Source organism: Labrus mixtus, chromosome 5, assembly GCF_963584025.1.
Source record: "Labrus mixtus chromosome 5, fLabMix1.1, whole genome shotgun sequence".
Taxonomy (NCBI): Eukaryota; Metazoa; Chordata; class Actinopteri; order Labriformes; family Labridae; genus Labrus; species Labrus mixtus.
Window position 1 is genome coordinate 23,528,183 of NC_083616.1, and position 24,809 is coordinate 23,552,991.

Below are 24,809 nucleotides of genomic sequence, written 5' to 3' on the forward strand. Positions count from 1 at the left end.
TTCAGTTTTTAAAACTTTTTTATTGTTTTTAAGTTTTTTTGCTCATTTTTTAAATTATTTATATTATCTACAAAGTAAAAGTTTTAACTTAAAAGTTACATAAGGGTCAGGTGAGAAGTGGGATTTGATCACCTCAGCCATTATAATTTCATAAATAACGTTTCTCCTGTCCTCTCGGCTGCTAAACGTGTTCATTTCTCAGGAAGCTTCTCGTCGGGTTTCGTTTTTTTTTAGTTTGGTTAGAAACTTTTCATGTAGTCTGGAAACAAACGCAGCACATAGCAGCAGCAATAAACAGTAAGATTAATACTGTTTAAAGGTTGGAAGATTTTTTTTTATAACAAGGTGCAGACAAAATACAAGTTCCAGTTGAATTTTCTTCTTCACTCTCACTGATTAGTTACTCTCATTCTCTCTTCCACATCTTACTTGGCAAGCGGACTCAAATTGCAATTTGGGACCCCTGAAAGTGTGTGTGTTGTTTGTGTGTTTATGTTTGTGTGTTATTTTTGCAGATATCAGGGGCTGAAAAGGATCAGTCATGTCCGATACAACTCTCTAGCTTGTTAAAACATGTCACTGCATCAACCTGTTAACATTCTCTTATTGCCTAGTCAGGGAGGGAAGGAGGGAGGGGAGGGAGAAGCTGATGTGAAGCATGTCTGGTGAAGATGAGGAACGAGAGGAGAGGGAGGGACTCTCATTCTCTTCCTCGCCTGGTTATGAAGGCTCGGGCTGAGAAGTGCGACGCAGAGCGGGTCCCTCGGCTCACTGGCGCCCTCTATCTACAGCTGCTGCTGATGATGAGGTTGCACTGCAGACAGACAAAATGGGGGAAACGGAAAAAAAAATATGCATTCAGTGACTTTGTACAATTGTTTAGCTCACATTGTTTTCCATTTGTCTTGTCTCTCTTGCTCATCATCAACAATAACAGACTATGAAGATAATTAAAAGATGCAGCAGTCTGTGCTGCACAAACGTGGTGATCATGTTCCATAATTGCATTAAACTTCTTCAGTACTACAGATAATAATCACTTTTTAAACCAAGAAGGAATTTTACATGCAAAAGACACATTTGACATATTATTAGATTTTTATGGAGACATAAAAAAGCTCAATACGTTCTATAATCCGTGATTTTGTTTAGGAAACTTGACTGACTGTTTGCATAGCTGTACCTTGTATGCATAGTTTGAAGAAATACAGGTTATACATATGTGTTTAATTTAAATAATGCTCAGGCAATTTGTTTGATAAAGAGAGAGGACAGAGTAAAAAAAGGATAATCCACCCGCTGTCTTGTTTCCTGCCACGGCTTCACCTCTTTAGAATAATTTATCAAGAAACACTGCCAGCGTAAATGAGCGAGCTGTCTTTTTTTCAGTCTGGCAGATTTCATTGTTAGATCTGCTAAGAGACGCTCAAATTCAGCGGGCCATCTGGTGTCACTACAACTATTCCTGTCGCAGTTTACAAGACTGTCATCACTTGTGACAGCTGACGTTACAGAGTCAAAGAATAAGAAAAATACACATTTAACAAGTTTCCACCCGGCAGGTGTGTGCTGGTTGATAAAATGAACTGACCTTGTGGATGTGCTAGGTAGGAGAAATGTGTGGTGGAAGAAACAGGTATGTGGTTGAGTGCCTGCTGGGGCATTTGGGGCTGCGGACCCCCCGGAGGACCCTGGGTAGCCATCAGCATCATGGTGGGGTGGGTTTGCCCCGGGTGGTGAGACGGCACCATACCAGACTGCATATGGGCCTAGGTGTAACAGACAGAGTGTGTGTGTGTGTGTGATAGTGAGAGGTAACAGACAAAAAGGAAGAAGAGGTCATTAAAAGATGGAACAGAGAAATCGACACCACCACACTAAAAACAGTGGCAGCTGTCAGCGCTGTACTTTTGACCCTTTGGATCATTGGGTGTGGATGATGGAATAAAGCATAAATCAAATCAAAGAGGCATGTTTGATTTTTATCAATGTAACGTAAGCCCTCATCAGATGTTTTAGCTTTCTTTAAACAGGCAAACATAAATATCTGTCTGAAATGGTTAATATCAGAAAAACAAATGGAGAGAAACACACAAACATGAGGCTAAGCTAATGAGTATATTTTAGTGTATCGAGACTGCAGCTGGTGCAGGATGCGATTAGCCTAGCTTAGCATACACTCCTCTAGCTTACCTCTTAAGAGTTCACTAATACAGAACAACAAAAACCTCTTAAGCTGTTAGTATTTAACATTCACAGTCAAAGGTAGAAGATACGATGTCTAGTTTTTTGAATGACTTTAGTGGTGATTATTTAATATTGAAGTTCATACTGGAAGTCTGCCCAGCATTATTTGCAGCGTCTCTTGCATCATCATGAGTCTCAGGGTTCAAGCTTCAATAACACTCTCGTCTTACTCTAAGTGGACAGATCCAAACCTCATAGCCTGAAAAGTTAGCATTCAGACACTTCTATTTTTTTGAATTGGAATGGAAATGGTTAAAAGTATTTTTCATCTATATATGAATCATGTTTTCTCACATGTAACTTATCTTGTGTGGGTAGCTACTTCAGTTCAACAGTACTTGAATGAAATGCTATTTCACTGGTACAAATTGAGTAATATTGCCACATTGAGATAAAATGAGCTGATACCAATAGTCACTTAAAATGTTAATATCGTCCGATATTATTGACTGGCTGGTTAATTCGTCCAGCTCTAATATAAATCTAATAACATGCGTACATCATCAAGTGGGATTTGTAGTTTAAAGATTACTGATCTGTAAGACGCACAGAGACACGGCGGTGGCTGTTTAACACACTTTGCCTTCTTTACTCAGCACATCTTCATCACCTACACGTATTTATTGTGTAAAATAGTGAAGTGTGGAAATTAAGTACCGTAGGCCTATAAATCCTCAGAATTAGTCACAGTGCAGATAGAGTCTGCCACAATAAAATGTGGCCAACAGTTAAAAAATGTTCATTGATATAAACAATATGTTCTCTCTCATCTCCACTCCGTTCACAAGCACCATTTCTTGGTGAGAATGTTTATTTTCTTTGGCTAACTTCTAGTGGTTGCCGTGATCCAGCGCTGCAAACCTTTGATCTGCACGCTCGTTTGTATGTATTTTCGTTCATGAGGCGCTTTGCATTGACCATTTAAGGTTGAATGTGGGCGCATAGAGGGCGTTTTATGTGCACACACAGGTCGATCGTGATTTGAAAAGGGAACATTGCGTGCAGGTAAAGGAAACACTCTTAGTCTGATCTCTTGTTCAGCCCGCTGAGAGCACGCTGTGACTCACCTGCTGCACATGTGCCATGTGGTTGTGGTTGTAGCCGTGCTGCACCTGCTGTGGGTGGATGTAGACTGTCTGCTGGGCAGAGGGGAACGATGCCTGGGGAGACTGAGGGTTGGGTCCTGGGGTCATGGAGGGGGGAGTGGGGGCCAAGGTTGAGTACATCTGCTGCTGCGGGGCCTGGTTGGCCAGGTGGAGGGCCTGGGCTGCTGCTGCAGCTAAAACAAATGAAACACATTTCAATAAAAACACAAAAATCAAAGCATCCGGCTCTTCCACACGGGCAGATCTCTACTATGGCCGTCACGAGGTGGAGAGGACAGAGACTGCCATGACCACATCTCCACCGTCAGCTCCCAACATCCAGACACTCATCTTACAGACTGCTGCGGTCACACACACACACACACTCCACAACATCACTGTGCGAAAAGCAATTGGCCCAGATGGTGTTTTAGGCCGGCTTATCAGAGATTGTGCTGCAGAGTTAACCGAGGTATTCACACACATTTTCAATCAATTGCTGGGATAGTGCAGTGTTCCCACATAGAAAGACAGCCTCAATACTGCCAGTTCCAAAACACACAGCAATTACTGGCCTAAATGACTACAAGACCAATAGCACTGACAGCTATCATAATGAAGTGCTTGGAGAGATTGATCCTCAAGCACATTAAGGCTGCTCTCCCACCCACCTTGGACCCACACCAATATGCTTACAGAGCAAACAGGCTCCTGTACTCTCGGTATACCTCTGTGTGATGGATTGGTGCACAGTCGAACATAATCAGAACATTTGCAGATGATACAAAACTGGTGGGGCTGATCTCTGAGAGCGACCAGTGTGCATACAGAGAGGAGGAACAGAAGCTGGTGCAGGGAAAACAATCTGGCACTCAAAACACACATGCAAAAAAAAAAAAAGAAAAGAAAAAGATTGCTGACTTTAGGAAAAAAACATGACAATCACCAACCACTGCACATTAACGGACGGACAGTGGGGAAATTCTCCAGTTTCAGGTTCCTGTGCACCCACATCTCAGAAGATCTCACTTTGACTATCAAAACACGTTCCTTGGTTAAAAAAGCACAACGGCAGCTCTACTTCCTGACGACACTCAGGAAGGATAATCTTACACAACAGCTGCTGGCGATTTTCTACCAGTGCGCCTTTGAGAGCATACTGCTGCATTGAATCCTGGTGTGGTATGGCAGCAGTTCTGTGGCTGACAGGAAGGCCCTACAGAGGATCATCCATGCAGCACAGAATATCATAAACACACTTCTGCCTGCCCAGGATGACATCTACACATCCACTCCCTACGAAAGACATCCTGCATCCTCAAGGACACATCTCACCCTAACCACTACCTGTTTCACCCACTGCCCTCCGGAAAGTGCTACAAATCAATCAAAGGATGCACCAACAGACTCAGCATATGTACAGTATGTACAGGATTTACTATTTAAAATTTGACCTATATTTATATTTGTTTTAATTCTATGGTACTTTGAGGTCCACTCAGGCTGTGCAAAAGACTTTCGTCGTATACACCTGTACAATTAACATTTTATTCTATTCTGCTCACCTGCTGCTGCCTGTTGGTGCTGTGGGTGCTGGACTGGGCTAGCAGCTGGGTGGCTTTGTGGACCTCCATGTTGAGGGGGACCACCCTGCTGGCCCTGGCCTGTAGGCGTAGCAGAGGGCTGGGGATGCTGAGGGTGAGGGTGCAAGGTGGCACTGGGGTGTGGGTACTGCTGAGGCATTGGCCCTGGAGACACTGTGGGACAGGAATCAGTGTGGGTGAGGATGAAAGTGTAAAACAGAGACACTGGACGGACACTCTGACCAACACACTCTCGTTTGAACAACAAACAAGTTCTGGGCTTCCGTACCATACATGGTGTGTGTCTGCTCCGGGTACTGTGTAGTTGAGGAAGAGACAAGGCTGGGCTGTCCATGTGTGGGAGGCGCCATCATCCTGGCACTGCCCTGCATTACTGGACTGAACACATGCTGCGCCTGGAGGACACACAAGGTCACACAAGAGATGGACAACACATCAGAGCCAGTGTGTTTAACTGATTTTAACCAGTTATGAACAAGTGCATAAGGATGCCTCTGATTGACCAACAAAAGATATCATTGTAAGCAGAGTCATTATTTCCATACATCATTTTTACAGGCTTGCCGCTGCTGTTACTGGGCTGGGTTACCACAACTAAATACACAGTATGCAGAGAGGTAGAGCTCCCTTGGGAAGCCAGGGAAAGTTCTGAAATCTGACTGGCCCAAACCCATGGTCAAAACAAAACCTGAATATGACTAAGATTAAATTCATATTTCTTGTCAAAACTAACACTGGTTGGAGTACATTGGTACCTCAGTGGTAAGAGTGCACTTTTGTTGCAGGTTTTTCTGAATGTCATGCCCATCCATTCCCATTTCTAGTTTGCCATTTCTCCATCTACGCTGAAAATGCAAAGAGGAACCTTTTTAAAGTTTCATACAGCAGGCAGATGGTGAAAAAGTGGGCCTCTGTTCTCCAGGTGTTCCAATATATGGTTTCGGAGTCTGATTTAAACTACTTTCCAAATTCAGAATTCTCTTCCATTCCCCTCCCTTCCCAATTTTATACCACATTGTGTGTTCACTTTCTTTATTGTTAAAAGCAATACAAATAAATCTTACTCCCATCCCTGATTTGAATGTGGCCTTCAGTTTACTCCTCTGTGTTCTACTGCTTGCTTACAACACTTCAGGGGGGAGAGAATGTACTCTGCTCCACAAATCAGATGTGATGGGAGGCTGGCATCATGCTGGCACTCTGTCAGGCTGCTGGGCTGCATGCATCTGTCAGACAAAGTAGTAAACAGCTGGGAGACATAAAGAGTGCCAGCTCTCACTGATTGGACCAGACTAACAGTGATAGTTACATATGGGTCTTAATAGGGGAGCCTTCTGGACTGGGCATTGCTTAATAAGCTGCTAATGATTGCATTTTTTTGTTTTGGTAGTGGTAGAAAAGGAATACACCATACCTGTGATTGGTAATGTGTCATCTGCTGAACCAGCGGCTGACTGGTGAATTGCTGAGGGCTGCAGGTGAAGTACTGAGCAGAGTAGGCGGGGCTCTGTGCTACAATAGGGGGTCCTGCTGCTGTCGCTGGATGCATCATGGTGGGCGTGCCTGGTGGGTGGTGCTGGTCTGACCTCTGCTGGGGCATGTTGGGTACTGGAGGTTCATGTAAAGAATTTATGTGGAGAAGAAGTTTTAGTTTAATATAATCAATACCGACCTGATTGGAATCGATGAGGAGTTAGGAAAATGACCACTGGTTATGACAGAGGCACTTTTTTTTTTTTTCACTGCGTTGGCACCTATATAAAGGTCCCTGATTGAAAGATGACCTTTCTTTAATCCATCTCTACAAAGATGAGAAACACCCTCAAAGATGTTTTCAGATAATGGGTTATCGCTACCAAAACTGTCTCATCTGTGTTTTGCTCCTTTAACAAACTGTTCCAGAAAAGATAGCTAATTACATCTTGCCAATGCCTTCACCACTCACTCTTTATTTATTGCATACGAACTACACCGGTTACAACTTAAAGGTGGAGGCACCGATAGCCTAGCAGTTATAATTGCAGAGGCCATGTTTTAGAATCTGACCCCGCCCCTTCGCTGCATGTCATCCCCCACTTTCTCCTCCCAACATTTCCTGTCCCTCTTCAGCTGTCCTATTTAATACATGCAAAAAGGCCACAGACACATCTTGGCCCTTGACTACAAATTCAGATTCATGTGTATCTATATGTTTATACAGATTTACCCAAAACAATCCCTTTTAGAAAACTTGTCCAAAACAAAGTGAAAGGAAATAGCTAGCCAAGCATAGGTAGTTAAAAAAGTCTTATTAATACCCCATCTCAATATTATTTCCTTGCTAATTGTCCTGTTAATTATCATCTATTTAGAATAATATATTTATTATAATTTATATATTCGTTCTTTATATTTGTAATCTATTTGTTTTGTGTTCTCTCCACGTCATTGAACATGAGGGCATGTCCTTATTGATTTCTAGAGATTAAATGAAGGTTGAGTGACTGAATGAATCTAAATGTATTATGACGACTAAGGTACTTCCTGAAGCTGAGACAAACACCTTTTGAGAGAACGCAAAGTTCATGAATATAATCCAACTCAAACATGACCTCCTAAACAAAATGACATCATTAATTGGGGCCATCGCAGTCATTTTACCAAACGATCTATTTAGTCAGCTTAAGTAGGAGAGATGCAGAGATAGAGAGAGGGAGAGAGGGAGAGAGAGAGGGAGAGAGAGATAGTTGCAGGTCAGGGGCGAAGTGAGATAAAGCAGAGGTCATTCTCACCTTTACCTGGTCTGTAGGGTTTAGACTGGCTGACTGTCATATGTGGCATCTGAACCTGGTACATAGCTGGAGACTGGAGTGAGGAGAGGAGTAAGGATGAAGAAAACAGCTTTATTTTCAAACTTCTTAGAACAAAATTAAAACCAACCCTCAATTCATAGACAAATGTCTGATGACCTGTCTTAACCGTTCTGTGGGGCTGGAACATCTACTCAGCACAAACCAACACATACAAAAAATGTCTAACTTCTAAACCTTTGTGGATGTGAGATTGTGGGAAATATATCTTACCTTGGGTCACATGCATAATCTATACCCGTCTATCATTGGGCAGAAAGAAAGTGTTTTGAACTATGAATTCAACCCAATGACTGCTCGTCATGGTCCATTCCTTAACGCTTAAACATTAGAACTCATGCATTTATCTTACAAACAGGACTGTAGCAAAGACAGAGAGGCTCCTATTAGCTTTCAGCCAGTTGTTCAGTGAATAGATGAAGCCAATAGAAAAAAGATTAAGTTATATAAGTCCATCTGTGATGACAGTTGAAATTGCAGTAAGAAGTTGGCAAACCAACATCTGATGGCATTAATTCAACAAGCAAGCAGAACATCTCACTGATTGGCCTTAAAAAAAGGAAAAGAAAAAAAAAAAGGATTAAAAAAAATTCACAAACCTTCCATATTATGCTTTTCTAATGGAGCAAGAGAGAGGAGGAGGGGGAGAAAAGGGAAAGAGAACCACTCTTTAGTTGTTCACCAAAGTACGTTTACACGTGTCTGATGTTGGATCACCAAGTTTTTCTTAAAGCAACACAGAAGATATTTATTACAGACGACTGATGTCATATTTTTATATGAAAATAATAATCTGACAGATACCAATGTCTGGAGGATGACCAAGGGAAAAAGAATGAATGAAGGTATGAATATGAAGTGTACACCAAAGAGAAGAAGAAGAAAAAGGCATGTAAGTATAAAGAGCTGTTCTCTGAAGGACTTTGAGTCACCGTGCTTTTTTCAGACAAATATCTGAATTTCGGTGGATAAGGGAAAATTATGACTGAAAATTATCTGCAGAAGTTTGTTGCTCCCAAAAAAACAGATCCAGTGATGTAAACCAGTAAAAAAAAAAAAAAAGGGCAAAGTTTGAGCAATTTTTTGTTCAAAATGAGCATTTGACTGCAGCATTTGGAGCCGTCGCTAGCTTGTGTCTTTAATAATAAGATAGTAAACTGGCTTGAAGCACTTAGAAAGTAGACAACTAGAAAAGTTTACATTTTCAGATTACAGCTAGTTCTTACAGAAAGCGGATTAGAAAAAACATGACACTCATGCAGGATGATATGAGAATGTTTGTAGCGCTGTAGTGGGAAAAAAGAGAATGAATAAAGCTCCAGCCCTATAGCCTATTAAAATAATGAATAAAGAAATCTGGGTAAAATTATGATGGCATGCTTACAAAATGATAAAATGTGCAAAAAAGGAAAGAAAAAAAAGGGCAAACAGAAGCTGACATGCTGAGAAAATGGTGATGGTTGTAAGGGATTTAATTGAATGAACTTCAAATGATTAGGGTCATCAATATTGTCAGTCGCTTCTGTCTTCATAATTCATATTTATGAAAACTGGTAAATGTCTCACCTGCACTCCAGGGCTGACAGGTGTGAGGGGATACATCTGTGGGAAGCATACTGTCTGGCCGTAAACAGCCTGGGGCTGCTGGACCATGATGGAGGGGCTGGGCTGGCCCTGAGGCCGGGGAGGCGTCGGAGTGTTGGCTGGTTTGGGCTAACGAAGGAGAGCATTTAAAGAGACTCAAAGTTAGTTAAAGTTAACTCTCAATCTTAGTTTGAGGCATTTAAATCATGAAGTCTCACAGCAGGAGAACTTACTGACCTGTGTGTTGAACCTGGGTTTAAACTCATTGGCATTAGGGTTCAGAGTTGACTTCCTCACTTGACTGCAGGAGAACAAAGTAAAGAAGTTAGAGAAGTTATTAAATCATAATAGAATTTGATTAAAAAAGGCTCCACAGTTTCAGTCTGTCATTTCCACTCACTCTTGCACAGCCTCCTTTTTCTCCTCCTTTTCTTCATGCTTGGCTCCACTGAATGAGGACGTGGCCGATGTCTGAACACCCTGTGATGTCACATCCAGCCCTGCCCTCTTCATGTCTGGGGCTGAAGGAGAGGGAGACAGCGCAGCGGGACTGCCAGGCTTACTGGTGTTGATGGTGGTGTTGGTAGATGGAGCAGGGGCACAACCGGGGGCACTTGCAGCAATCACAGCACCGTCATCGAGGCCCTCCCGCCCAGCCGCGGAGGCTTTGTCCAGGGGAAGGTCTTTCGGCTTGTCCGCTGGATCTCTGGGCGGCTTGGTCATCATCTGGTCAAAGGCGGGGTCAGAGTTTGAACTAGACTGCAACTTAAAATGAGAAGACCACTCAGGAGATACACACACAAGCTCATGAGCATGAGTTTGTTTGGTAAGATTTGAACATTTCTAAAACATGGAAATGAAAAAAATACTTACCCTAAAATCGACACTAAATTTCTTTAAATTATCTATTTGTTTTCTGTGGTCTGATGCCATAGAAGGGGGTCCTGTAGCAGGAGGAAAGAGAGAGGCATGCTTTAGGATGAAGACATTCATTTTTCAAAATTAATGAGAACTAAGGCTAAAGAAAAATCAGGTTAAGTTTAAAGCATTGCTTTCTTGAATTAGTAATGTTGTCCAGTGTGTCCTGTACCTTTACAGACTGGTCTGGTGATACTGGGTGAGCTGTCCAAGGGCTTGATATTCTCCTTGTTTGCCATTGGGGATGTTTGCCTTGTTTCCTGAACACGACACTCCTTTGCTGTAGAGAGCAGGAAATTATTAATATCCAAGTACACAGCAATTAGTTTTTTCATATCAAACATAGCATCTCTTATATCATAACCCTCAAGTGTACCATCTGCTAATGGAGAGGCGACCATGCCGGGGGCGGGGCTAGCAGCAGTAGGGGAGGAAGTTGATGTTGGTGTGGCAGCAGTTTCCACAGGTGTTGCTCCTGTCTGGGGTGAAGGTATGGAGGAGGAGCCAGGGGACGCTCCACCCATACTGTTCTGTCGGGGGGAGCGAGGTCTGTGAGCTGAAGAGGACAGGAAGAAATGAGATGATCTGAGGGTGATCACATGATGTAACTCACTTTAATCTACTGACGCACAAGCAAACAATGAATAGATTTTAAAAAAAGGACATTCAGAAGTGTTCTACCTCCACTAACTACTGATGACCATGTCCCTCCAGAGGAGCTGCTCCTGGTTGGTGGAGTCACTGGGACCTCTCCAGGGGCATTGTGGGAAATTAAGTCCACTCCTGGGGGGACTCCAGTAGTCCGGCAGGGTGGCACTCTGTGAGCACGAGGTGTCCGCTGTGATTTTGGAGACATTCTGGGTGGACCTGAAGTAAAAAAGAAAAAAGAAAAAAGAAAAAAGCTGAAGACGGACAGAACTCTTTGATGTGACAGTGGGAGTGAGGTGAACAGCGTCCTAACACTCTGCTGTGAAGATCTGCCTCTTAACTAACCTGTGTTACACAAAAGCTCTTGAAAAAAACCCAACACATCTGCACTGATTATATCTTAATTTGTGGTTCAAACATCACTAATGTTATTTGTTTACATGCATGTTAGTGGAAAAACTGCACATGATCCTGTAAAAGTGATCCAACAACACAGCACACTTATCAAACCACAGCCAAGTGAGGTGGGAGATGAGAATCGGGAAGACGGTAATGAACGTGAGGTGGACACCGGTGTTCAAAGATAACTCTTTAGTAGAGCTTGTGCAGTCACACAGAAAGAATTTAAACAGTACGGTTGTCACGATACCAGAATTTATACTTCGATATGATACTAGTAAAAATCAAACCATATCAATACCTGTTTTACAAACATGGTTAAACAATCAGAAGTCCTAGGCACCCAATAATGGGTTCAATTTGCAAACAAGCTCCTGTATAATGTCTAAATTGCACAAATAGATTGGCAACATGTTGGCACAGAAACGTTGCCAATGTTGAATGAGTGTCTTCAGTACACCCACTTTAAAATATTCCACTTTAATTATGCCTTTGTGTCAAAGTATCCATAAATTGTAATGTATAAATACGCTAAATGTGAGGCAGCAGCCCTTAATATTTTAGCTCAGTACTCTAGCAGATTAGATTCAACATGTAACAAGGGTTAAGTGGTTAAAGTGTTCACTTGGTCTAAAAGCAAGGGGAAGGCAACTTCTGAGAAAACAGTAAAAATAGCATTCTTTTTTTTTTTTTTAAAGTATCTAATTAGGGAGATGTCGCAGTGAAGGAATTCCCACCGCAGTGATCCAGGGTGGCTCAATAGTGCGGTATGCAGTATTTTCACACCAGCCCCTTTTTATTTATTTAGCTAATTTGTTTGTGACTCAGGTGTCAGAATCTGGCCCACCAGCAATAATATCTTGCCTGAAAGATTATTTTGATTGTGACTTTTATTTATTATATTCTTTTGAAAAATGCCACTCTGATCAGCACCAGGCGCTGGACAGTGTCTGCTGCGCCGCTCCCATGCACACTGTTCCGTGGCGTGATTGTTTGTCTTAGTCACTGATTGTCACGGTGTTATTGTTAATGAAAAATAGTAAAAATCAAAATAATCTTGCATGCCAAATACCATTTGCGATGTGATATCTCAAATTAGATGTTTCCTCCTTTCACACGGATCTTTTGGCCGCAGATTTTACAAATTGCATCATCTAAATTAGCTGGTTCTCCTTTTTCATTTGGCTTAAAGCTGAAATGTTTCCAAAGGGACAAAGTTACATTTGGTTTAGGTACCAGTGCAGTTGCCATTGTTTCCATACGAACATAAGGTGAGGTGAAGTTATTCACCGTGGTTAGCTTGTATATACCACGGTAGCCTTACGATTAATGGAAAAAAATGACAAAGCAACTGCACACAAAGCACACATGAATGTTTACTGCCTCCCTACTACTGTAGGACAAGTCCACAGGACAACTTCAGAGAGCGCAACACATTGTTGTTATTGCTAACCTAGTTCAACTACTTCTACTTGGCTATACTTGTGTAACTAGCTTGCTAGTTTTAGCTTATGGAAGACTCCTATCATGCATACTTAGTGCAGCGGCAGAGCTTGCACAGGTAGGTAGACAAGCAGGTTAGACATCTAGACAACCGAATGATAGGACAGTCTTATGACAGGCCTGTGACAGCCACACATTCTTCTTTAATACCTCCTTTTCTAAGTGCTTTTGCTTAAATAATGTTATCTTTACAGGTACAACAGATGACAATTCTGGCCGTAAGTGATACTGGGTGTCATCAGAAATGCAACACACTGAAAAAACATCTTAGCAGAGGAGGTTCACAGAAGAAAAGCTCAATGATAAGTTCGGTTACTCTTGCCTGCTTTAACAGAAAACATGTTGAGGTCTTGTGGAGGCATAACTCTTTTGCTTAACAGAAAGCACAGCACACATCGTGTTGCACCCACATGCCAAGGTGAAGCTGCCTGATGCACTGACGAAGGATCAGCTTTGTGGCCTACTGAATCATCATGAGTATTTGGCATGAAAATTACAAATCTGACCCCAAATCAGGTTTAAAAAGCAACTTCACCTTTTTGTGTTGTTTCACACTAGACCTGGGCAAATTGACTAGTTTTCTTATTAACTGTTAAGACACTTTTTTAACATAAAGACAATAATTTTCTTTTGATTTTGAGCTCAATCCAATAACCTTCAACGTATGCCTTTGCCCAGATCTACTCCACACTGATGTGGGTACCTTCTGAAGACATGCGTTTGGGCAGGGTGTTGGCTGGAGACGTGGGCCCATGGTGAGAAAAAGAGGATGGGGAGGAGGGGTAGGAAGGATGGGATGAGTGAGAGGGAGGCCTGGAAGGTCGAGAGGGGGGTCTGGAGGGTGGCCTGGTGGGCGTGGTCGCCCGAGGAGGCAGGGAGGAGGGGCCAGACTGGTAACGAGAGGGGGGGCGGGAGGAAGGAGACGGACAGGGTGAGGGCCAATGGGATGGACCTAAAGGAGGGAAGGACAAATGATAAAAGGATGACAACCAGTTAAAGTGGCGAAAACAAAGGTATGGTAGGAACAGAAAAAAGGGAGAGATTAACCACATGAGAAAGAAGGGCAAGACAAGAATAATATGATCACAGAATAAATGCTTTAAATAAACAACCAACTACAACAAATCTGAACTTCCTAGAGACCCTAGACCAGCGACCAGCAAATCTTAAGAGTAAAAGGTTCACAAGGGGTCAATATATAGACTAACCAATGCATTAAGTTTGCAGCAAAAACACAATAGGTTTGTGTGTGTGATGCATTCATCTTACCTCCATTGACCACCCTCTGGTCAGCCCCAGAGCTGGGACTGTAGTCGTGGGGTCCTGGTCGAGGAGCTGACGGTCCAGATGAACTCTGAGCCAGACGGGGGGAATTCTGACGTCCCGGTCCCCACGACATCGCCTCCCTGTTCCTCTGACCTGGAGGAATGTACTTGTTCTCTCTGCACTCACAGACACACACACACACAGACACACACACAATACAGTCAGAGACACGTTAGGATAACACTGTGGGGAATCAGTCTTTAACATTCAGCTAATTACTTCTCCAAATCGGCCAAAAATAATGATGTTTCTCTACCCGCTAAGGAAGTATTTGTTCAAGGAACAGCTGCTGTCTATTTAGCGAGTTTACTGGAATTACGTTGCCTCCATGTAAGGCTTGATTATTCTCCTAATGCATGTGGCTGAGCCCTCTACCTCAGACCCCTTTTACAAGCCTTATGTAAACAATATATGTACACGTACTCTGATCTTTGCTCTTTGATGGTAAGAACTTTACTGCCAAAAAATAATTGATGTTGTATTGTGTATAACCTGCTGGTATAAAGCATATTTAAAAACTTCACTTTGTGCCATGCTGGTCCATCAATCTTTCTCTTGACTCAGTTTAATATCGGTCACTGGAAGTTTAGTTTTTAGAGAGCATATACCAGTGTGAAAGCTGCATCTCTCTCTCCAGGTCTGTCTCAGTCAACACAGAACCCGGGGGACACTTCAGCACCCCAGGATGATGAATAATCTCTGTTGATATTTATAGCAAGTCTAAAAGCATGAACATGTTGCTTCTGGTTTAAAAAAACAGGCTGTTCTGATTTGTAGCAATAAAATGTGAATCATGCATGTTCCCAAAGGTGACAACATTTACAAATATTAACAATCTCGATTTAATGCTAAACCAGCGCCATAAATTCTAATATTTACAATGAAAAAATGGAAATGCAGCAATTTTGTACTACTGCATTTCCAATAGGAATAATTACCAACCGTGAGAACTGCACGGTCTGCACTGACACACAGTCACCCCTAAAAGAGGTATGTATTGCAGCATGTTTGTACATGTGTAATGTCTCACCTGCTGAGTGTGTGAGACTCTCTTTCCCCTCGCACCACAGCAGTATATTTCTCCTCCTCAGAGCGTTCATCGTTCTCCAGGGCTACGCGGGCTTTGTATGTTGCACTGGCCTCAATCTCTTCCGCCAGCTGGGCAGCACGCGCCTCCCTCTTGAGGAACTCTTCTGAGTTGTCCCGCTCCAGGGGGACCCTAGGGAACAAGCTCAGGTCAAAACAGGGAGGGTCTGAAATCAAGGTTAACTCTTTTTCATCAGGTCTAGACACGATTCAAGAGTGATACTGCGTAGGTTTAAGCAACACTACAGAATATTGCGCCTGGAATTCTATATCATATTGTCAGTCATTTCCTTTACATTTTAAATATTATTTAGAGAGAAAAAAACACTCTAGGCAAAAAAAAAAGGACAACAACATATTGCTATAGAAGATGCGGCTGGTAATGTATTCCACAAGCTTGTGCAGCTGAACTGTCATGACTTGACGTCACTGTCAGATTTATTTCAAAGATCATCCTAAAAAGATAAGATTTAAGATTAAACTTTCTGGGGGGCTGGACTCACTACTGTACAAACAGTGTGAACTAATCATGGTTCCTATTGGAGGCTTACATTTCACTGTTCATTACACACTCAGTTTAGAAAGTAAAACATGTTGGAGGGGAAGTTGCTGACCCCAGATATTAATAGAGATATTAATATTTCTCCAGAAAAGACATTGTTTCATAGCAAAATGTACACAAAAAGAAAGACACATGGACAGAGGGAAGCTTACGTATATGTAGACAGGCTGCTGTCATATGTAGACAAGACTCCATATTTCTCCTCATTGTACTTGAACATGTCATTTGGATCCCACCCGTTTGACTGAAATAAAGAAAGAGTGAGGAGCAGAGAGGGAGAATTTCACAAAAGCTCTATACATACACATCTTGTCATTGGTTTGTATCACAGCACACAAACTCAAACCTTCCTTCACTATCAAACATACAAGTTACCATACAAGAGAACAGTATAGATTCTATTGTTTGTGCAGCATCAATGGTTTGTTAAGTCTGTGTCTGTTTTCTCACCACATCTGTATCCAGAGACTCGAGGCTGTCAGAGTTGTGGGTCTCTCCTCCATCCCAAGGCTCTAGATCTTTCTCTTTATGCTCGCCATTGATCCTAGTGCTCACTGCTGCATCTGTGAAATTGTCTGCAGCACACAGAGAACACATATCTATGTACAGCAGACTGCCTTGCACAAACACACACACTAGTGTACACACACACACACACACTCAGGATGGTATACAGTCACATTGCTGCACTCTCACTGTGTATGCAGGGAAGCAATCATGCCTCAAGAGCTTCTGCCACAAGCTCTGACAGCAAAGGTTTATAAAGAGGTAAGAGTTGTCCACCAGGTACACCCACTGACAATCAGACATGAGGCTGACTGGATTCAGAAAAATCCTTTCAAAATTGATTGAGCCATCGTTCAAGCTGGCCTTGGTAAAAGTAACAAAGATAAAAGGGTTCAGGATTGGTCAAAAGGTTTGCTTTGTATAGAAATAAAATATATACTCCCCAAGCACTGTCTTAGCCTGTGACAGCCTGAGACCCCCTTTATATGACTTTTGAAAGGAATTCCCATCTCCTGTCAGCCCAAGTCTGCTCTGAAGTCCTCAGAAGTGGTACCCATGGACTTGTTGCACAAAGCATATCAGCCACCTGGTGTTACATAACTCAGCTGTCCAAACTCATCCCACAGATTAAGTTCAGAAGTATTAGATTGGCACCATACATGAAGTTGGACTAATGCCGAGGTCAGACTACATATAAGCGCGATCTTGCAAACGTAGGGATTTGGGACCCATCAACCCCCGAAAATTTAAAATCGTTTTATCTCGTGCTGTGTGTCATGGTAAGAGACAATCAAGGCCACATCTGGGATGCCTCATCTGGGACGCCTGCATTTATGTTGGCCAATGAGAGCACAGAGTGATCTGCACGCACAGTGGTTACGAGGGTGAATAAACAAAATGGTGAAGCGAAAGAAGAATGATAAAGTTGATGCTAAGAGATTGAACTTTGAGACAGAGGAAAGTTTTAATTTGACTGTAATGTTTTATGATTACAGTCTTCTTTCCGGGTGTCAGCGTCGATGATTAGTCGGGTACCACGGTGTGATCTGTCGGTCAAGTCACGGAACTAATGTATGTGTCTGTGATCGCCTAATCGGACAATGACCATCGAAACACAAAACGATAGTGTAGTCTGACTTCAGCATTACACGACTGGATTGTTTTAGTAGAGGTTGTTGAAATGCTCTATGCACTCTGTCCATTCAGGAAATCATACATAAAATAAGGATTACAAATCAAATGTGGGCAAAGTGAGGGGTAAGCAAACATGCATTTAGATTGCAGTCAATCCCATGACCTCAAAGCACCACGGGGCCAAACCAAATTAAACATCTTTTCATAAGTTGATTTTTCATACAATGCTCAGGAAGCAGATTTTGGTGCTCATGCGGGACACTAGATTTCAATCTGTTGCTTTCAATGGAATCATGTTTAAGGGTTCAATCATTTCCTTCTTGCTCTGATTGTAACTTAGAAAAGTTAAAATAAGAAATAATAACCATACTGTTGTTCATCGTTAGCCTAAATTCCACATCTGTGTCTGGATGTGGAATTTAGTGGCATGTATCAATACAAGTCTTAATTTCCTACTTTTTCATACCTTTTACTAGGACTGCACGACAAGAGTAAAATATGCAATATGGGATAATATTGTTCAATATTTCCGTACTGATATAAAGTGGATTAAGAAAAACATAAATTAACAGTGCATATAAGCCATAATTCATTTTTTATATTTGCTTTTCTTCATGTTTTACACAATACCTTTGTTTGCAACATTTTTTATTCTACAGGAAAAAGGTGTGAAAGCGTGGCCGTTATACCCAGGCCTTCATCTAATAGGTGACATGTACACATGCAGAGTTAAAAAGCATAGCTTGGTTGCATAAAATAATTTATTTATTGCCGTTAATTTAGACTTTTGCAATGTGTTCATTGCACATGCAAATGAAATTGCCATTAATTTTGCAGCCCTACTCTTTCAACTATTAACTTTATGTATCTTATACCAGGCATAGGCCCGTACATACATACAGTCTAATGTCAATGTTAGGAAGACAGGTCTTTATTTTAACCTCTGCTAAACTTGAAAGTTCAACTTAACAGCCTGTTAAAGAGAAATACTTCCACAGAAAGCAACATCCAATCAAAAGACAATTAAGGATCTCGTCAGAAGATACAGCACGAATGAGGCAGGCATTTGATTCTTATATTCAGATTGTTTATCCCTAAATTCCCCAAATCAAGTTTAATTCAAAATGCAGTCAAAAGGTGAGAAGAGATCAGCCTCAAGCCTCGAGAAGAGCTTCACAGATTTGTTTGGGTGCATACAGAGATGTGAGAGAAGAGAAAACAGCCATATATTACCTGTGTCAGAGGAGACTAGACCATCAGAGAGGGGAGACAGACAGACAACAAAATCAAAAGATGGACTAAAATACAGAATGACTGACTGGCCATTAAACCAACATTCTACTTTCTAATCAACAATGTCAGGATGTGCATCTCCCTTGAAAAAGAGAGCTCTCATCTCAATGGGACTAACCTGGATAAATAAAAGTTTAAAAAAATGTTATGTGTATCATCCATGTAAAAGCTTAAAATGGAAATTCAGCCTCATTTATTTACAACTTGAATGTGTTTATTTTAAAGCTTTTGACTCCCCATGTCCCTGGTCTGAGCTAGTGAGATGGTGAACAGCATGTACCTTGTAAAAACAAAAAGGACATTTCTAATCAGTACATCACGTGAGGTCCTCTGGTAAGACTAGTCCCATGGGAATGGAGCTTAAACAACTTAGGATCACTAACATACAAATTGAGCTCTAGATGTTGTACTCCTCTGCAGAAGATTAAAGATAATGTCAGAAGTGGGACCAGTGCAGTACCACCTCCTGAAATCATACAACAAAACTCTCAGTTTGACCAAATAAAACTCGGCCACACAGTCTATTATCGTTCAAAGGAGAATTGTGAGGGTCAAGATGAATTAGATGAAGAAGACTCATTCAGCCTTTATTGAGTGTCCTTGCTGTGCCAGGGCAACCTCTGGATCAATCAATACATCCCATTAGTCTTCAATGACTGGACACTCAGAGCAGACACACAAGATGTAACTTATGGCAAAGCCTCTGTGACATCAAGGTAGCAAATACAGACTGAAAAGGATCAATATGTTGTGTGTATACTGATGTGTATTTTTGAATATGTTTGTTTTTGTGTGTGCAATGAATACAAACTAACCTAGCTAGAATGTGTATGCTTCATGAGCTTTTAGTATGAACAAGACTGGGTACATAAAGACTGCTATTGTGAGAAAACGTGTCTACACAAACGCCCTCAGTACCTTTCCTGGCAAAATTGAGGTCCACATCTTTGAAGGTCACTACTACAACATCTGAGGCCTTGAAAATGATGCTCTCCACAATATCTTCCTTCCTGGGGGCTATGCTCGGCTCTGGGCTCTTTCTGTGGGCTGCATCCAACACCAGGTCACACTGCAGGAGTAAGTTTTTGTTAAAATGGATTAAAGGGCAATCTGAATCACAAAGACAGCCTTTACCGTGTACAGGAAAGATGAGACACGTACGCCACCATGCATTGTTTCAAACATCCAGTTACTGTAACTATTCTCTGGTTCCAGCTTCTAAAGGAGGATATTTATTAAATCTATGCTGTGTATTAAATTTATGTTTGTTTAAACAAGAAGAGATCACCCTAGGTTCAAAGACAGTGTAGAATCCTTCCTGTGCTATTTTCAGACAAAAAACTAAACATGATCAATACATAAAAAATAAAGACAATCCTGAAAAGCAAAACCAGAGAAAAGAGGACATAATTAAGTATATCCCTTGGTGTGTTTGATTGGACTGAAAATCTGCCAATATGGCTCAGTATGCCAGTATTACCAACAGAAAAGTCTCTAGGTTCATTGGCTGATAGCATATATGAACTTAAGTCTGACTGACATGAATAAATGGAGTTTGAGCTGATTGGCGTTCAGATCACAATGAGGGACTTGTTCATTGCAATATGAGCTGAAACCAACTCCAATTTCCTCAAAACAATCAGTTATACAACAACTAGTACAATGCTAAATGAGAGAATGGAAAATGCAAGTCCTGCATCCAGAGATTAAATTGTTGACAATAAGACAGTGTGGAGCAGCATGGTGAGTACAGCTTGGTGAATACTTCACCATGTTTGACTGCACCGCTTGCACACACTGTGATAATAAAAGCCAAATGTGATGCTTGGTTTTGGTCTTAAAACAAAGTGGTGTGTTTGCCTGCAAACGAACCAAATTCTATTTATTTTGGGGTATCCTGCCAGGCCTACTCACATTTCGGTCACAAAAACGTTAGAAAACAGATATTAAGATATATGCTAGAGAGTATTTATGTTACCGACATTCCGCCAAGATCTAAACATAAAGACAAACTACCTTTCAGAAACTAAAAAAATTGCTCAGGTTAAGCTTTTGATTTGTGCAAAATACATTTTCCCCCACAGGAGAGATAATATGGAATACTTCAACCTAAAAGGGAGGATGAAGGGCTGCATGCCTCTCCACCATAAAAGGAAAGATAGAAAGGGCGATCTTTGTCTTTACAACCTCAGGAGTGAAGCTGCTATTGGCTACTTGGTGGGCAGTTACTCCCAGCACAGTTAACTTTAATTTGTATTACTGCTACCGAGAAAATCACGGCTCTAGTTCCACTTTTAATTGAATAACATTGAATTGTTTGATACTTACCTCTGGGCCGTATGTCTTAAATACTCCCTCATAGACCGCTCCGTTTTTCACTTTCAGCTCACACTTGGCCCCCTATAAATCAATAGGTGTATCATTATTCAATATACTTATAAATGATCTGCTCATCAGATGATGTGTAAAATTCTATTTACACCTTTACAAAATAAATTCAGAGAGCCATGTGTTGTAAAACAAATAACCCATGGATCAATCTCTGCTTTGATTCTTTCAACCAGCTGTCTCTACAAATCACACAGGTTTTGTTTATAGCAGCGTAGACATTTTTGAAGAAACAGCAGGCAGTCAGAGACATAGACCTTCTGCTGTTACAAACTAACTTAGTTTAGTTTATTAGGATCCCCATTAGCTGCAGCATTACAACAGCTATTCTTCCTGGGGTCCTCACAACAGACTTGACAATGCAACCATTACAACACGTCATAACACAACATTAATCATAAACAGGATAAACAGGACAAGACTAGTGTAAGCGTTATTCACATTGAAGTTTCAGACAAGATGTTTTTCCTTTAGCCACTGGGCTTTTTCCTCTATTATTACATAGATAATACAAAGTGAACATACCACCACTGAAGTCAAGACATGGACCATCCTCATATTTGCATATACCCCATTGAAAATGACCTAAAGAAAAAAAACACAGTTAATATCTGATATTTCCAACGTGCAAAAAAATTATGCAACACTAAGGACATCTGTAACATTCATAAGTCATTCGAAAAAATGAAATCCAACCACTTTATTTATACTTTATCTGAAATCCATTCTTTGCCACTTTAAAACTAATTGCATGCCTTTCAAAACGATGTCCCCACCTCCAGGTGAATGAACAGAATGGACAAGAGTAAGCATTGATCTACAGTAGTGTGTGGGTTTCCAAAAACAGCTATTTTTCTTTCATGAAATACTTCATTCAGGCAACAGAAAACTCACAATAAACCAGTTACTTACAGCTGCAGGACCTTTACCACTGTGTCTGCCCCTGAAAAAAATGGCAATGTGTCAAACTCACCATCACCATCATTATTAGCCCTATTCAGATTGCCGTTTCAAGGTGCCGTGCTTACGTCCCTGTGAGGTTTCGCTTTCAATATAATTGTTGTGGGACGTAATGGGGGAACAAAGGGATCCCCCCCTCTCTATGACGTAGTCCGAGGTAGTAACAGAATCGTTGCAGTGACAAGACGGGATCGGGGATGCCAGTGGGGGAGCGCAGCGCTGTGTGTGTTTGTATACGTGGAGCTTCCGCTGTGCCGTGCTCTCTTGCGCTTCAGCAATGTCGTAAGGCAATGTGAGTCCACAGATTGGGACATCAACATAATGCCTTTGCGGAATCAATAACAATGTCTTAATACGCAAATGACGGCGGAACCTAGTAACGACGCTGTTGTGCAATCTGAAAGGGGCTATTATCATATACTGAAAACTGAAATACAGTACCCACTGATGGGGGCAACTGTACAAATGAATGACTGAAATCTCAGAAGGAGATGGGGTAAATGCCTAAAGATATTCAAGAGCCACCATTGCATGTTACAAAATTAGATATCTAGAAAATTCAAATTCATTTCATGCTTGAATGCAACACAGATTTGTGAATTCCTCACAAGAGGAAAAGGTATTTTGCTGGTTAGAAAAAATGTTGCAAGCGGCTGCCAGCCAAACACACAGTAGCCTACATTTTTTTTTCCAAGCATGTCCTAAAATGCACCTTGTTCAGCAGCTGGCACGTAGCCAGGCATTCACACACGATACAATGAAGGCAATGGCCACTTTCCCTACATTATATCTATTGTAGTATAAGAATAAGAGGCTCACTTGTCTTGGTCCAAAAGATTAATGACGGAACAAATACAACTAATTTGGAAATGTAATAAGCTGTACATACGTGAAACAGGACAAGTCTTATTTTACAATTTCTTCGCACGGCCTCAATAGATAAAAACCTACGCAATGAATGGGACGTACTGTCCTAGTGACCGGTGAATAGAAGCCTGACCGTATTAACACCTCCCATAACCACAATACGCATGCAGCTCCTACACTCACACAATGTGTTGGCTTTATCTTAGGACCACATATAACAGAGATGGCATGCTTCAAGGACATTATTTCATACGAACAGCAGCGATGGCAACGTCAAGGTTGAAAGCCCGTCGGTCTAATATCCCCCCCCCCCCCCACATCCCCCTCCTCACCCCCTCGTCTCCACACCCGCCCCTTTCTCGTGTGCGCCCACACGCTTTATATCAATTTCTAGGCAATCCCGTTGCAGCAATGTTGCGGTAATACACCACATTAAATGACAGTAAGATGCAAAGGAGAAATATTTGCTCTCGCGTAGAACAGCACGTCCCGTTAGCAAGCAAGAGGCAAGTGCATTGAATATCAAGCATGGGCTGTCAAATGGCTAATTAACGCGAGCTAAATTGACTCCATAAAACTGATATCGGCTTCACACGTGGGGGAAAAATGTGACTGTCCAACCAAAACAACTGTAAAAACAAAGACACAGTCAGAGAGCATGATGATAGGCGCAACATAAAGTGCAAGAGGAGGTAACGTTACGTCGAAGTTGCAACATTATTAGAGCCAGCTGACAGGCCTCACTAGCTGAGCAGCATAACGTTACACTGCTGGACGGCCAAAAGGCGTAAAAAAGGCCCGCACGCCGTCCACTACTTTTACACCATTTAACCAAAATGTCATCTCTCAAAACTGCCACTGATGGACGCGACTGTGTGTACGGACTGGAAACTGTCCGCATTATCCACCAGTATTGTTTTAATTTGGCTTTAGTTGACGTTTTAAATCCACACAGACCTGCCCATGTTCTGTCTTCCCCCGCCGCTTCCTCCGGCACCGGAGGCGGCGGCACCAGCTGTGCTGCCTCCGCCGGGCTTGCTGCGATTACCACCGGCCTTCATTGACATGGTGATCCCATAAAAGACGGCGTTTGAAAACGAGCAGCTTCACACCGCAACGAAAAAAAAAAAGCTTTAAGACGAGTCGCTGTGTGTGTGTGGGTTTTTTTGGGGTGACAGCTGGTTAGCAATCCTTAAAAGATCGGGCTTAGCTATCAGGCTAATGTCAATGTGTCTCTTGAGGACGATGCTATGCTAAGAAGCTAACGGTTGCTAGCTAAATTAGCAATCTGTACAATTCCCATTAAAACTGAAAAACGTGTAATTAAAAAAAAAAAGACAACACGCGCAAATCACTCTTCCAAAAATAAACATGGGTGTAACACCTCTTGTCGGTTTGTTGTGTCTAATCCTAACGAAAAATCTGTTATCTCTAAATAGGGTTTACAGCTATCTCGGGTTCTTTCCGTTGCTAACAGCGAAAAGACCAAAACAGTCTGAAAGGGCACAAAAACCAGCGGAGGGATATATGAGAGGCGTAGCGGCTCAAAACATACAGACAAATATCGCTATATTATGTTCCCTGGAAATAAATTAGTCTGCTATACAGAAAAGCTTGGGCATTTTACTGTTGATCACTAAAATAAACACGTAGATAAATCTTTGATTAAGAAAATTAAACCTACAACTTGGCACTATTTCCAGGAAGTCCATGGATCCTTTACGGCTGTTTAGCAGCATCCACGTGAGCCGGCGAACACACTAAACACACTAAACACACAAGTAGAGCACCACGTTATCTACACACTGCGAGCGTAGGTTGGCAAGCATATCTTACACGTAAAATATAA

General features: G+C 41.7%; 1 protein-coding gene across 13 annotated transcripts; it reads right to left on the minus strand.

Moving 5' to 3' along the window:
* Positions 1 to 24,458, minus strand: atxn2 (ataxin 2). Of its 13 annotated transcripts, none has more exons than XM_061038681.1 (26): positions 23,918 to 24,457; positions 22,046 to 22,076; positions 21,659 to 21,718; positions 21,074 to 21,145; positions 19,664 to 19,814; positions 18,686 to 18,700; positions 16,262 to 16,386; positions 15,964 to 16,055; positions 15,194 to 15,382; positions 14,107 to 14,279; positions 13,541 to 13,789; positions 10,969 to 11,154; positions 10,664 to 10,843; positions 10,460 to 10,567; positions 10,243 to 10,313; positions 9,770 to 10,128; positions 9,607 to 9,670; positions 9,352 to 9,498; positions 8,385 to 8,402; positions 7,708 to 7,780; positions 6,351 to 6,544; positions 5,205 to 5,331; positions 4,898 to 5,089; positions 3,315 to 3,526; positions 1,592 to 1,769; positions 1 to 814 (listed from the first exon to the last, which is right to left on the minus strand). In XM_061038681.1, the coding sequence occupies exons 1-26, from the start codon at positions 24,025 to 24,027 to the stop codon at positions 786 to 788; spliced, it is 3,405 nt and encodes a 1,134-aa protein (XP_060894664.1). In that variant the 5' UTR covers positions 24,028 to 24,457; the 3' UTR covers positions 1 to 785. The 13 variants fall into 13 exon arrangements, with proteins under 13 accessions (XP_060894664.1, XP_060894663.1, XP_060894660.1 ...); XM_061038680.1 differs by having other exon boundaries at positions 7,714 to 7,780; positions 9,770 to 10,134; XM_061038677.1 differs by having other exon boundaries at positions 9,770 to 10,134.
* Positions 24,459 to 24,809: the final 351 nt, after the last annotated feature.